This window comes from Myotis yumanensis, unplaced genomic scaffold (genome assembly GCF_028538775.1).
Source record: "Myotis yumanensis isolate MYYU_CA2020_CCGP unplaced genomic scaffold, mMyoYum1.0.hap1 SCAF_2, whole genome shotgun sequence".
Classification (NCBI taxonomy): domain Eukaryota; kingdom Metazoa; phylum Chordata; class Mammalia; order Chiroptera; family Vespertilionidae; genus Myotis; species Myotis yumanensis.
Window position 1 is genome coordinate 56,592,048 of NW_027223753.1, and position 13,888 is coordinate 56,605,935.

The 13,888-nt window shown below is 39.1% G+C and overlaps 1 protein-coding gene across 1 annotated transcript in view; it reads right to left on the minus strand.

Annotated features, from left to right (window-relative positions):
- Window positions 1–945: 945 nt before the first annotated feature.
- PIGK (phosphatidylinositol glycan anchor biosynthesis class K) overlaps window positions 946–13,888 on the minus strand; it is a 99,868-nt gene continuing 86,925 nt past the window's right edge. The window contains exon 11 of the mRNA XM_070405401.1: window positions 946–4,912. Within this exon, the coding sequence (XP_070261502.1) occupies window positions 4,796–4,912 (117 nt within the window). The 3' untranslated portion in view covers window positions 946–4,795. The remainder of the gene's footprint in view (window positions 4,913–13,888) is intronic.

The window sequence follows — 13,888 nt, forward strand, 5'->3', positions numbered from 1 at the left end:
AGTGGTGAAGGAGAGGATGTGAAGCTCTGGAGTCCCCAGGCATGTGAGGAGTCAGTCTCCAGGAGAGGTAAAGGCAGCACGCAGAGGAACTCCGTGATATTCCAGTCCCGGTGAGGCTCAGAGCAGACCGCCTTCTGGGGGCGGGGGGGGGGGGCGGTTATGTGAGATGTCGCAATATCCCTGCAGCAAATCCCCCTCTTGGCCTAAATCTGTCCTAGTTGGGTTTCTGTCATTTGACACTTGAAAGTTCTGACTCACGTGGGGTGGGGAGGAAGAGGGAGCTTCCTCCTGGAAACGCAGTCCACACTGCGATGGCAAAGTGAGAGAGAAATTCAGAGCGATTACTACCCAGGTATCCAGGACCTGCAAAGGGGATATACTGTCCATCAGGTTGTGCTGAAGGTGTGCTTACAGCAAAGTGGACAGACCACTGAGAAGATTAAAGGAAGACTGAGAAAAGCTTCAACCCATTTAAATAGAAGGGGAAAATAGAAAAGAGAGACAAGAGGGTCTGCGGGTTGAAACTGGACAGTGTTGAAAGAAAGTGAAAAGGAACTGTTACCCCAAAAAGACATCTGCTACTAACAGAAGGGAACAGGGCCGTCCAAGGCTAATGTAACCCCCGGGCCTGAGTGGAGGTTGAAAACGAGCCAGGCAGAGTTCTGCCCAGCATAAGACAAAAGGCTGACTTCCTCTATGTGCCAGGCGCTGTCTGATGTGCTTTACATGTGACCTTAGTTAAGGACCCCGAGGTGTCCTACATGGTTCCTGCCAGCTGTCCCTGAAACCCTAGCACAGGAGAGGACCACAGAGCATGGGTCATATAACACGAGCCGCCCGCACAGGCCCCTGACCGGGTGTTCCTCGGGCAAACGCAGAATCCTCTGAAGTCTCCGAGGCTGCAAGCAGCCCAGGCAATAGGAATGATGAGACCACCTTTCCGTGTTCGAGATAACTGAATTTTTAATGATTGGTTTCTTAGTCACACCTTCATCGATTATCGATCCCATTATTCAAAAGTATACACAGTTAAATTAACCCAAATATTTCAAAGCACATTTCCAAAAGAGTGAAAATTTTGCACTGAAAGAAAAAAAGAGAGACTGGTGACCAAGATGTACTGTCCACGAACTGAAAGACTCTATTTATGCAGCAGATACACATGCAGGCAGGGCAGGCGGCAGCAATGAGGTACTGAAGACACTGCCTCTGTGATAAATGCCCTCGGGGAGGAGACATGACAATGAAGTAATGAGGCTGATTCCTTGCAGAAGAATTGCACACCGATCTCATTATAGCCATACCTGTGGGATGTTTATAAAATATTTCTTTCACAAGTTAAAACAGTATCTGTTACAGATGGATTTAATTTTGGTAAAATCAATGAAAAAAGTTGTATGTTAATGCAACATTTGTTGTAAAGATTCCAGAAACACATGAGTCAAAAATTCAAATTACGATTCTCACAGTAACTGTGACTGTGCTATACAACATACATAATGGAAGAAATGTTACCCACATACACCACTGTAAAAAACACCCAGTAAGCAGAAACAAGCTGAGTTATGCTTGTTGTGGGAACCATCGTTCTCAACTAGCGAGGATATATAAAAATTGAAACCATAAATGCGTGCATTATTTTATGTACTTAATTCGAATTTTTCTTGATCCAATTTAATCAGCTTTGCATCCAAACTACATTTACCTTTCATAAACTGCAAATGAATGTCTTTCATAATTTGTGAATCTGCATCGTTTGGTTTCCTTTACTCACACAGGCTGCCTTTGCAGAATGGCATCAATATTCCCCGCCTCTCCCCCCCAAAGGTCACGACGTGCCTGCCGGGATCCATTTCTCTACATCCCTTTCCTCCCTGAAGAACACCGTAGGGGAGGGTAAAAAACACCAAAGAGACAAGAATCACATTGAGTAGCTTAGAAAGGTAAATAAGTGCAACAGAAAAGAGGGCACCGGTACCGTTACCTTCCCCCTTAGCAACTTCCTAAGCAAAAATGAGACAAATAACACCACCATATAGTTAGTTTCCAAAGTGATTAGTCATAACATTATCTCATCTGATCCTCACAACAGAGAGACAAAAAGAAAACACGTTTTGGTTGTTGAGCTCTTTGTGACTCCAATCGAATATATTTAAGGGTGTGCTTTTATGTTAGCATTTAGAGTCTGGGCCATTTAATTGCACTTACAATATTACCCACTTACCATATGCAGAGAAGGTACTTATTACTGAAAGCAGAGTATACTTTATGCAAAAAGATCATGGTTATGAGCTAAATACTTAACATATTTTAACTTTAACTATATTCTGAAAATTCAATAATGAAACAGAAAGAGCTACACCTGCCCTTTGCAACTCCGCCTGGACAAAATGAATCCTGTGCATTACATCCAACACTTCTTGTCCCTGTTTGGTTTTAACTAAGAAGGGCAGCTAGCACAACCTCTGAAGAGGAATCCTTTTACTTCCCAGCAGTCTTTGCCATCAGGGCTTGATTCATTCCATTCAAACTGAATTACTCTGATTCAAGAACAGTCACATTTCCTCTAGGTAACCCCACCCCACCAGGTCATGACCTGGGGTGTACAAAGGGTGAAACGGTCAAACTTCTTTGTCTATTAGCACTACTATAATTGGTTATTAGAATTTAGGTCTCCCCCGACCCCCACCCCCTCCTACGTACAGAAGGATCCTTTTCCACATAATGAGGTAAAATTTCCCTTCTTCATCTTTCTAGTGCACCAAAGACCAATTAAAATGAAGATCCAGAGTTGGCAGGAAGCTTCAATATCACTTGTTCTAACCTGGGAGAGAACACAGTTAATCCTCTGCTTGTGAAAAGTATGACCACTTTGCATATAATTAGAGGGTAATAACTGAGTGCTAAAAGGAAAACAAATCCTAAGAAAGGGGCTTATTGTGGAGAAAGAGTTGTCTTTTTAATGTTACCTACCATATACAACAGACCTTGCAATGAATAATGATTGACACATAAGTTTTTGGATAAAACATATAATCACATGATCTCACTCATTTGTGGAATATAATGAACAACATAAACTGATGAACAAAAACAGATCCAGAGACAGAGAAGCATCAATCAGATCATCAAACCTCAGAGGGAAGGTAGGGGAGGGTGAGGGTAAGGGGGAGAGATCAACCAAAGGACTTACATGCAAGCATATAGGCCTAACCAATGGACACAGACAACAGGGGGGTGAGGGCATGAGTAGGGAGGGATATGGGGTAATGTGGGGATAAGGACACATTTGTAATAACTTGATCAATAAAAAAATTAAAAAACAAACATATAATCCAAATAGGTATTCCATGGGACATAAATATGCAACTTTCAGGGTTTTCCCCCACTATCTGTGAAGAAACAATATCTGGGGCTGACAGCAAAGCATATTCTGAATACCATTTCCAGTTATTAGAAGGTATGAAGCTGGCAGGTAAATGATGGAGATAATGGGCTCTGGGATCTTGTCAGAGACCAGAAAAGGGGCTATTTACTTACTGCCTTATGTGATAAGCCAGTCAGATGTAAAGGCAGGGCTATAAGCGTAAATCCTCCATACAGTCCATCCACTTTATGGGACTGTCGCAGGAAAACTATGGATCCGGCCAGTGGGCAAGGTTTACCTTAAACAGAATGAAACAACCGCTCTTTCAATAGGGAAAAGGAAGCGAAAGTGGTCAATTCTAGATGATCACAGAATGAATGAATGCTTAGAAGTATGAAATGGTTGTTTCTCTTGAGCAGTCAATATATGAAATTCCCAAAGGTCTTAAGCAGTGGTTCTCAACCTTCTGGCCCTTTAAATACAGTTCCTCATGTTGTGACCCAACCATAAAATTATTTTCGTTGCTACTTCATAACTGTAATGTTGCTACTGTTATGAATCATAATGTAAATATCTGATATGCAGGATGGTCTTAGGCGACCCCTGTGAAAGGGTCATTCGACCACCAAAGGGGTCGCGACCCACAGGTTGAGAACCACTGGTCTTAAGTTTTCCAGATAAACTGACAGCAAATAAGGTCTTGAAGACTGTCAGTACCATAGATTAAGAAACAAATTTTTCATATTTACTTAAAATTAAAGCTACAGAATTCCATGAGTGACTGACAGTAAAATATTCACATATTAAAGAATGAACCAAAGGACAATTTTGGGAACAAGGTAAGAGGTCCAACAAAAGAACACTGTTAAATAAATTACAGTACATTCATAAAATGGGTGCTCTGCAGCCATTCCCAATGTGTTCTTGCAGAATTTCTAAGGAGAGGCAAATGGTTGATAACATATTGTGAAATGAAAAGTGAGATTACAAAATGGTTCTATACAATCTCTATTTTAGACCCGCAAAAATAAGTACATAGAAAAAAGACTGGGAGAACATACCCAAAACTATGATCAGAAATTAGCTCTGCTGGTGAGAATTTAATGTCCTCTTTTTTCTTTTCCAAATGAAAAGGGGCTAACGGGAAATTCTTTCTTTTTCAAAATGAGTCAATAAGTATATTCTGACCTCTTTGTCCCATTTTTTTAATAACACACCAAAAAAAAACATGAAAATATATTTAGCGGCATTTAACACTTGCATTAACAATTATTTTTCTTTAAGTTAAAAAACAATAGTGCACCAAATTTAGTTTCCTTATATTTTTTGCCAATTCACATAAGAGCAATGAATTTTTAAAAAGATATGACATAAATTTTTATCCAAGATTGTAGTCTTCCATGCAGTCCTCTTTATGCATCATCGCACCTAGAAAATGAACTTCATGTGCTTGATTCCGTAAGTTTTGAAGAAAACCATGATGATGAGTGCCCACAATCCCAGAATAAAACCCCCAGGAGGATGCCAATCTTTCAGCTTTGGTTTCTGCAAAATAAGGATGACATCACATGGTAAATTTAACAAGAGGCAAAGAGTTCAACAATGGGTAAAGCAAATACTAACAGAAAACAGACATTTCACAAGCTGTGTTTTAAGGGGGAGTAATTTAGCCAAATTAAATGTCTTAAGATAGAAACAATAGTGAAGACTTCAAATCAGATAAATATCTCAAGGTGGCTCTTATCAACATTAGTTTCAAATGATATTTTGTTCCCTCAAAGGGGCCTTCCCTGACCACCCTACCCAACCATCTCCATTCAGACAGGTTATTCAGTAGCCTGACAGCCCTCATTTTGAATTTACATGTTCATTAGTTTGTTGGTTTTATCTGTCTCTCCTATTAGACAATAGCTCTATGAGGGTCATCTTGTCATATTCCCAGCACCGACCTGCACAGTGCCTGGCACATGGGAGATACTCATTCAGTACACTAAGTCAGTAGAAAACAAAAGCTACCCAATCCATTTATCTTGACATTCAACAAATACTTGTTTGGGGGCCAGTGCCTTTGGCCATGTTACTCCCTTGAGTTAGAATGCTCCTTACTCCACTGTGCCTATTCAAAACGCACTAACTCAAATGCCAACTCCTCCAGATTTTCCCAGCTGATATATGCTTTTCTTTTCATCTGTAGCTCCTTCTACTTTTACTTCTATTATCACAGTTATCTTTATTGCTTATCTCCCTATAAACTTCCAGGGCTCAAATTCTGTCTGAGTCCATTTTACATCCTCTTCTCCATCCCCTACGCCTCAACACTAAGCCAAGTGTCTTGATGTTTCCTTGCCCAACAAGGACAGGCAAACCAGTCTTCCTCATTTAACTGTCTTTCAACAGCTGCACTATGGCCCTGAAATTGGAGGTCTGTGAGTGACTGTGATCTCTTTATGAGTTCTACTTCATGAATTACTAGCTAAGACTGTAAGGTTGTTATGATGAGAATCATATTTTAGACTAGAGTGGCGAGAAATTGTAATCTGAACTTAGCTTCAGTCATCATATAAACTCCATCCAACAAACGTTCACAAATCTCTTAGAACAGGGGTCCTCAAACTTTTTAAACAGGGGGCCAGTTCACTGTCCCTCAGACCGTTGGAGGGCCGGACTATAGTTAAAAAAACCTATGAACAAATTCCTATGCACACTGCACATATCTTATTTTGAAGTAAAAAAACAAAACAGAAACAAATACAATATTTGTATTTGCATGTGGCCCGTGGGCCGTAGTTTGAGGACCCCTGTCTTAGAAGAATCCACATCTTATGGTTTGGTTTTCCCTTATATAACCAGGACACTTAACCTCTTCACTTTTAGTAGTGCACGTTAAGAAATGTGGTGTTGTTGTTTGTTTTTTATACTTCATCTCTTTAAAGTGCCCCCAAACCGGGCATATGGAGCATGATAGCAGATGATCCTAGTTTAGCCTAGCAAAACCACATTGATGCCTGCATGCCAATCACTGGGAAATGTGCAACCACCTATTCTTTAGATGCAGATCTGAGAAGATTGTTCAAACCTAAGTAATCAGTGAGAGGCATCCACCTGTTCTGTTGGCAAACACCAACAGTGCTCTAAGGCGGGGGGGGGGGGGCGGGGGGGGGGAGGGGAGGTTCAGGAGTAAAAATACGCCCACACAGAGAAAGAAATATTCTAAAGATGCAGAGAACATATCTCTGAATAAGATTTAATAAGGAAGCAAAAGATAATTTAGAAAAATTTTAGTTGAGATGGACTTGAATAAAGATGGACAAGGAAAGGAAAAGATGCACAAGGAACCAAAATATATTTTTCTTAATGTTACAGAGAGAAAAATAAAACAAGATACAAGGATAACAGGCTAGATACAAAGAGAGGTGGGTAACATAATTTTGTAACAGCAAATTAAAATCTACATTGACGAAAAAGATAGTGTCCTAAGGACATCATTGAGTCCTTCTTTCACTTAATTGTGAAAGACTGTGGCAAAAAAAAACAAAAAAAAACCCAATTCTCCATACTTCCCTGCGTCTACAGCCTTTGCAATACGTTGCTTTATAGCAGCTCTCATCAAGAGGTGGAATCTATCACCCAACCGGCGTGGCTCTGTGGTTGAGCATCGTGAACCTCTGAACCAAGAAATCACGGTTCAATTTCCCTGTTAGGGCACATGCCTGGGTTGTAAGCTCAATCCCCAGTTGGGGAGCATGCAGAAGGCAGCTGATCGATGATTCTCATCATTGATGTTTCTAGCTCTCTATCCCTCTCCCTTCATCTCTGAAATCAATAAAAATATATATTTTTTGGAATATATCCACTGAGATGACAATGTGGAAGGAAAAATCCTAAAATTTTCTTTTCATAAGAAAATTAAGTTGCATACTTGTAACCTCGGGTTTCTGAAACTATGGTATAAATACTGGTAAGAAGAGTGTGAAGGGCAGCTAATCGACCCCTTGTCCACCATGAACTTTGTTCAGGTCGGGGGAGGTCTGTCAAGATACTCCCCTCTGACCCTTCTAGAATAAGAAATAATCATTTGAGCTAAATTTCACAAAGTAAGAACTTCTTCAACCACCTGTCGCATCCTAACAGTGTTTACAGCCAGCCTTTGATAGAGCTGTCCAGGAAAAATACTGCTGTACTGTCTCCTGGAGGTAAATTTCACACATGTCTTTCCCATCCAACCCCCTCACTTTAAAGGAACTGCAGGGATGCTCACTTCTGGCTCTTGCCTATAGTCTTCCTGGAAACAGACCAACTCCACTTGTCACCATGCCAGGAATCGCTCTCAAGGAAATAAAGTGGGGGGATCTAGAGACTAACTCCCCTAGCTTCCCTCTATCCTTCCTCCTCCCAACTGCAATCTAAGTCAGAGGCCTCGTTCCTTTCCATCTGAAGTTAGCCATTTATGTCATTCAGATGTTGCCCCCTTCTGGAGAAATGAACATCTCCCAGGATCTTGATGCGCCTTACCCATGGTAAATTTGCAAAGCAATTCATCTAATCTAGGATAATTGACAATGATTTGTTTTTAACTGTGATTTTATTTTTAATAGAAAATTGACCATGGTTTTTCCTTAATCATGACCTTTTTTTTCTGTGATAAGAACACCCACTATTAACATTATTAATATGGCTCTGGAATTTCTGGCCAATTCAGATATAACATTTAGGGAGGAGAAGTAAATTCTCATTATTTGCAGATAGTTTGATTAGTTATCAAACAACTCAAAATAAACTTATAATTATTGATATTAAAGAGCTCAGACTTAAGATAAACATATTTTAAAAACGGTCCCAATATGCCAGTAAAAACAAGTAAAAAAAAATAGAAAAAATTACAGTTGCAATAGCAATAAGAAATATTAAGTAGCATGAGATATAAGGCAAACAATCTGTATTACTCTGTAGAGAGGGGTAAAAAGTCCTGAATACAAAAAGGAATATGATAAAGCCAATCTATAATGTTGTTCTGATGCAAAATACATCAATGAAACAGAATAGAAAGTAGGCGATCAGCCCAGTATCCAAGAATTTAGTATACAATAAAAACTATTACAAGCCAATAGGCAAGGTGTTCTAACAAAGGATTAACATTTGGGGAAAAAAAAATCAGTTTTGTTTCTAACCCAACACTATAAACCAAAATATACTTTACATGACTTAGAATTAGATGAAAAAATATTAGATGGGGGGAAATTTTTTTTAATTACTTTTGTAAAGTGGTACCTACGGACACATCATAATGGGGCTACGTTAATCGCAAAGGTGGAGAGCAGTTACACAGGAGCTCATGTGGAGAGAAGAACAGGGGTCCAAGGGCCAGCAAGCTGGGGGGACTGTCAGGTGGGTGGCTACTCAGGAAGGACTACTTGGGAAAGCTGGCTCTTGAACGAGGTATCGAGGTATCGTAATTGGGTTGGTGAAGAGGAGGGGATCACACCCAGGCAGTGGCACATGGAGCAAAGTCATGGTGATGAGAAAAGCCAGGCATTGGGAAAAGGGTGATGCCCCAGCCTGGGCTGGTGCAGGAAGGTGATAAAAGCTCCACGAGGGTAGAAACTGGCATCCTCTTTGTTCACTGCAGAAGCCAAGACCCTGGCACTTAGGAAATCCTGTTGAAAGAAGTAGCAAGTTTGGGCCATGGAGAGTCATTCTGTGAATGCCCAGCTGTGTGTTGGGATTTGAGACAATGAGAAGCCTTGAACCAGTGACTAACCACAGGTAAATGGGGTGAAGATACAAAATGTGGGAGAATATGCACAGTAAAGGAAATCATAAGTTTAAAAACAATGAATAAAAACAAGGAAGAAAAGGTGAAAATATTTTTATAAAAAACTTTTGAAAAGATCTACATTTTGCAAAATGGATAAGTCAAATGAAAAGGTAAATAAATAGGATAATATGACAGACAGGGGGTTGAATTCAGTACATGAATATTTCCCAAAAATTAATATGAAAATATACAAAGATTTATCAATAAATGGGAAAAGAAAAGAAAATTGTTGAGAAAGGAATAATTATGAGTGGCTAATTAATATTAGAAAAAAATCAGTTTTCCTGGTCACAAAAACAAATTAAAAATGATATATTATTTCTTTCTCTTTTTAAAATTAAACTAGTAAATGTTATTAAGGATGGTCTACTTTTCAGGAAAGTAATCTATTAACATGCTCAGAGGTCTTTAAAATGTTCTTACTTATTCACTTCTGGGATCTATTATACTCCTAGCTAGGACCTATATTAAAAAACTCAGAAATGGTGACAAAAATTTAACAAAAAGATTTTCTTCTCAGTGTTATTTATAAAATAAAAAAAAAACAGAAAATAATCTATATCAGCGGTTCTCAACCTGTGGGTCGCGACCCCTTTGGGGGTCGAACGACCCTTTCACAGCGGTCGCCTAAGACTATTGGAAAACACATATATACAGTGGGGTCTTGACCTACGAGTTTAATTCATTCTGTGACGGAGCTCGTAACTCAAATCACTCGTATGTCAAATCAACAGTGAACGAGTGAGACAGGTGATGCTGGGCTGATGTTGTGGCATTCACTGTGACGTTCGCTGCGCCAACTAGCGGTGGGGTATCTGAAGCTGGCTCATAACCCGAATTTTAGCTCGCAACTCAAAGCAAAAAATCGGCCGAGAGAGCTCGTATCTCGAAAAACTCGTTAGTCAGGACACTCGTAAGTCAAGGCCCCACTGTAATTACATATTGTTTTTGTGATTAATCACTATGCTTTAATTATGTTCAATTTGTAACAATGAAATTGGGGGTCACCACAACATGAGGAACTGTATTAAAGGGTCGCAGCTTTAGGAAGGTTGAGAACCACTGATCTATATAAATAAAATGAGAAGTAATATACATCCACATAATTAGCCATAAAAATGTTTTCAAACAATTTTAATGACTTGAAAAGATGTTTATATTGTGATAAAAAAATAAAAGCAAGATGCAAACTAAGTATAAAATATGATCTTTATTTCTATAACAATATTCAAATGAAGAAAATATACTAAAGTTTTAATAGTATTTCTCTGGGGTAAGTAGGATTAGGGATAGTTTTAATCTCTTCTCTCCATAAATCTATACTTTTGAAAGTATGTTTTCTACAATGGATATATGTATGTCTTTCACCATTTTGGTGGGGGAGAGGAATTTACAGAAAAAACTTGTATTAAAAGAGCCCACCTAGAAAAATCTTCTTATATTCACTTTTTCCAAATTAGGAGATATACTGCAATAACACTGTTTAGTATTTGATATCCTACTTTAAGAAAAAGTAACATCAATAGCATGACAGCAACAAAATAAAGTGCTTTTTCAGTATGTACTTAATATTCTTGAAGTATAACAATGCTGCTATTTTTAAGACAACTATAGGTAATATTTTAGACATTCTACAGTGATTTTACTTACAAATGACAGATTGTTATAATTACTATTGCTTTTTGAGATATGTTAGCATAGGTAGCTAGATAGTAAAAGAAGGGAGCAAAAGGAATCAGACACTGAGAACCCTAATAAACTGGGAAGCTGAATCCAATACTGGGCCTGCTTCACTAGGAGGCTACAGCTTCACACGCTCCCCAGGGAACCACCTGTCCCTTCCCTGAAGATTACTGGGGGGAGGGATAGAACAATAAAGGGAAATTCTTCTGCTGGCACATGCCCTGTTGAAGCCAAGATGGCCCAAGGGGAGGTGCTTCTACTAGGAGGCATGGACATTAGGAGTCAAGATGGTGACCATAAAGGCCTGTCTAGCCTGGGAAAAGCATCAGATTGGATAAGGGACACAGGACCCTGGAAGATCGAGGAAATGATTGATTAGGAGGAGGATCCAAAACAAGCCCACAAAAAATTGGGAAGTTGACTGGTTCGTTTCAAGAAGAGCCTAGTCCTTCCCAAACCCAAGATAATAGAATCCCAGCTTAACAAAGAGCCTCCTCTCCCCCTCTCCTCCCCTCCCCTCCCCTCCCCTCAAAGAGCCTCCTCTCCCCCTCCCCTCCCCTCCCCTCCCCTCCCCTCCCCTCCCCTCCCCTCCTCTCCTCTCCCTGGTAACCCATGCTCAGCACCTATGGGGCGCTGGGGCTCAAGGAGACTGTGCAGGCCTGGGCACAGAGCCGGCCGGAGTGCAGCCAGGAACACAGAATGAGCTAGCTAGATGAGGACAGAGACATGGACTGAACCACTAGCACAAAATGTCTGGACACTGGCCCTATTTCTGGGCCTGATGAAGACAAGGCTGAACTTTTCCCATGCCAGGATGGACAGAGATGAGACACCAGAGCTGAACCCAGGACCAATGCCTCTTCCCCTCCCATACAAAGGTCTCCCAGAATGCTTTCCTTGCAACTCCGTGAAAGGACTTCATTTTCACCAGCAACAAGCTCATATTTAATATAGTTTATAACTTCATTTGTGTCCTTATTAGAGCTTCTCATAAAATGACTGTATGTAGTTAAGGTTCTCTACTGACTGCTATTAAGTACACTTTTTTTTAAACCTTTCACAATAACAGTGATAATACAAAGGTGAAAACCATACTTAAACACTGCAATGTGTCATGAGCAAACACTTAAAGGCTCAAGGGCCACCTATTATATAAATGCCTAATACTTCAAATTAGATAGGTAGCTAAGCAACACTGCCCTGCCACTTGGGAACAGTATTCAGTCTCTTCTTTCACATTGCTGGAAGAACATTACCACAGAATTTTAAAATAGTTAACAGACCACAGATCTAAGTATTAACTTTATGTAAAAAGAGAAAACTAGGATTTTCATAATTGTATATATTTATTGGCAAGCAAATAAAAATTTTCAAGGTTTCAATGGGATGCTTTTCTTAAAATATAATAAGCATATCAGTTCAGTTAGACTGTATTTTAAATAAGGTCACAATTACAATTACTTTAGAAAATATCTTTTTTTAATTGTTTAATCAGTGATATGTTAGTATATCTAAACTACATTCTTTCTATAAAATATAATTTGTACTCTTCAAGTGATGTTAATGATATAAATCAAAGACATCCTATAAAACCCCTTCCTCCTGAGTATGCACAGGACTTGTGACTATGATGGGATATCGCCTGTGATTAGGTTACATAATTGAGCAAAGATGAATGGATTCTGAAGATGTAATGAAGGTCGTCCCTAATCAGTTGGCTTTTAGTTAATCAAAAGGGAGATTATCCTGGGGGAAGGAGCTGACTTAATCAGATGAGCCCTTTAGAGGAAGGTCTCAATATCAGAGACAGAAATCAGAGAGACAGATACACTAGGAGCAGACAAGATGCTCTGCTGTTGTAGAGTGGAACTGGGGAAGGAATGGCAAGCAGTCTGCAGGCGCTGAGGGCCTCAGTGAGTCCTACAACCATGAGTAACTGAATTCTGCCAATAACCAATAAGCTTGCTCTAGGACCCTGCGCTGCAGATGAGACTACAATCTAGTTGACACCTAGACTGAAGCCTTGTTAGGCAGTAAGCACAGGACTAAGCTAAGCTGTACCCAGACTCCTCGGCCATGAAAACCGTGAGATAATAAATGCTTTAAAATCACTAAATTTGTTTGCTATGCAGAAATAGAAAACTTGTAACGAAAGTATTCATTGCATCCGATACTTATTCCTTGGATTCCTTGGGGAGAATAAATAATTAAGATATTAACTAAATATGTTTTTAAAAAGTAAAGAGAATGAAATATTCTAGTCTAATTCTTCCCACTCTTCCAGATCAATTCTCTAAGACCCTGCTCAAATATCACCTCTAGATGAAGCCTGTTCTCATACCTCAGTAAAAATTAATTTCTGCTTCTCTGTGCACCAATGGCCAACTAATGGGTGTGATTCTAATACATTTTGGTCTTATCTATTTCTACACCTTAGGAAGGTCTCAAGCTTTGAATACAATAAGGTAATCAACTTAAAACTAGTTTCCTCTTGAAATAAGAAATATAAAATATTCAAATACAAATAGTAAATATACATTTACTAGTTTATACTCTTGGTTTTATGACTTAAGGAAAAATAAGAATTGCACTAATCAAATAATACAATCTATTTAAGAAGTCCTAGTGAGAAGTTAAAAATATTTCTTTTAAAATATGCAAAACAATTTGAAGTTTGAACTACATAAATTTATTTTTTAGTTCTTCAGTAAGAGATACAGCATACATGATTAAATGTTTCAATCTCCACTTTACACTGGCACACAGAGGTAGGCACAACTGACTGGAGTGGAGAGGTCTTTGAAATCATACGCAAATCTGATTATTTAAAGCAAGAAATACCTCCACACACATATGCTTTGATTTTTACATCTACATAAAAATGGCTACCTTAAAAACTACTATGATTTACCTTTTTTTGTAATCAAAAGAAGTTTTAAGTGCATAATAACAGGCATTATTATGCACTTTCTGCACCTTTAAGGTGTATATATTTATTTCCTACACATGAAAGATGGACCTAA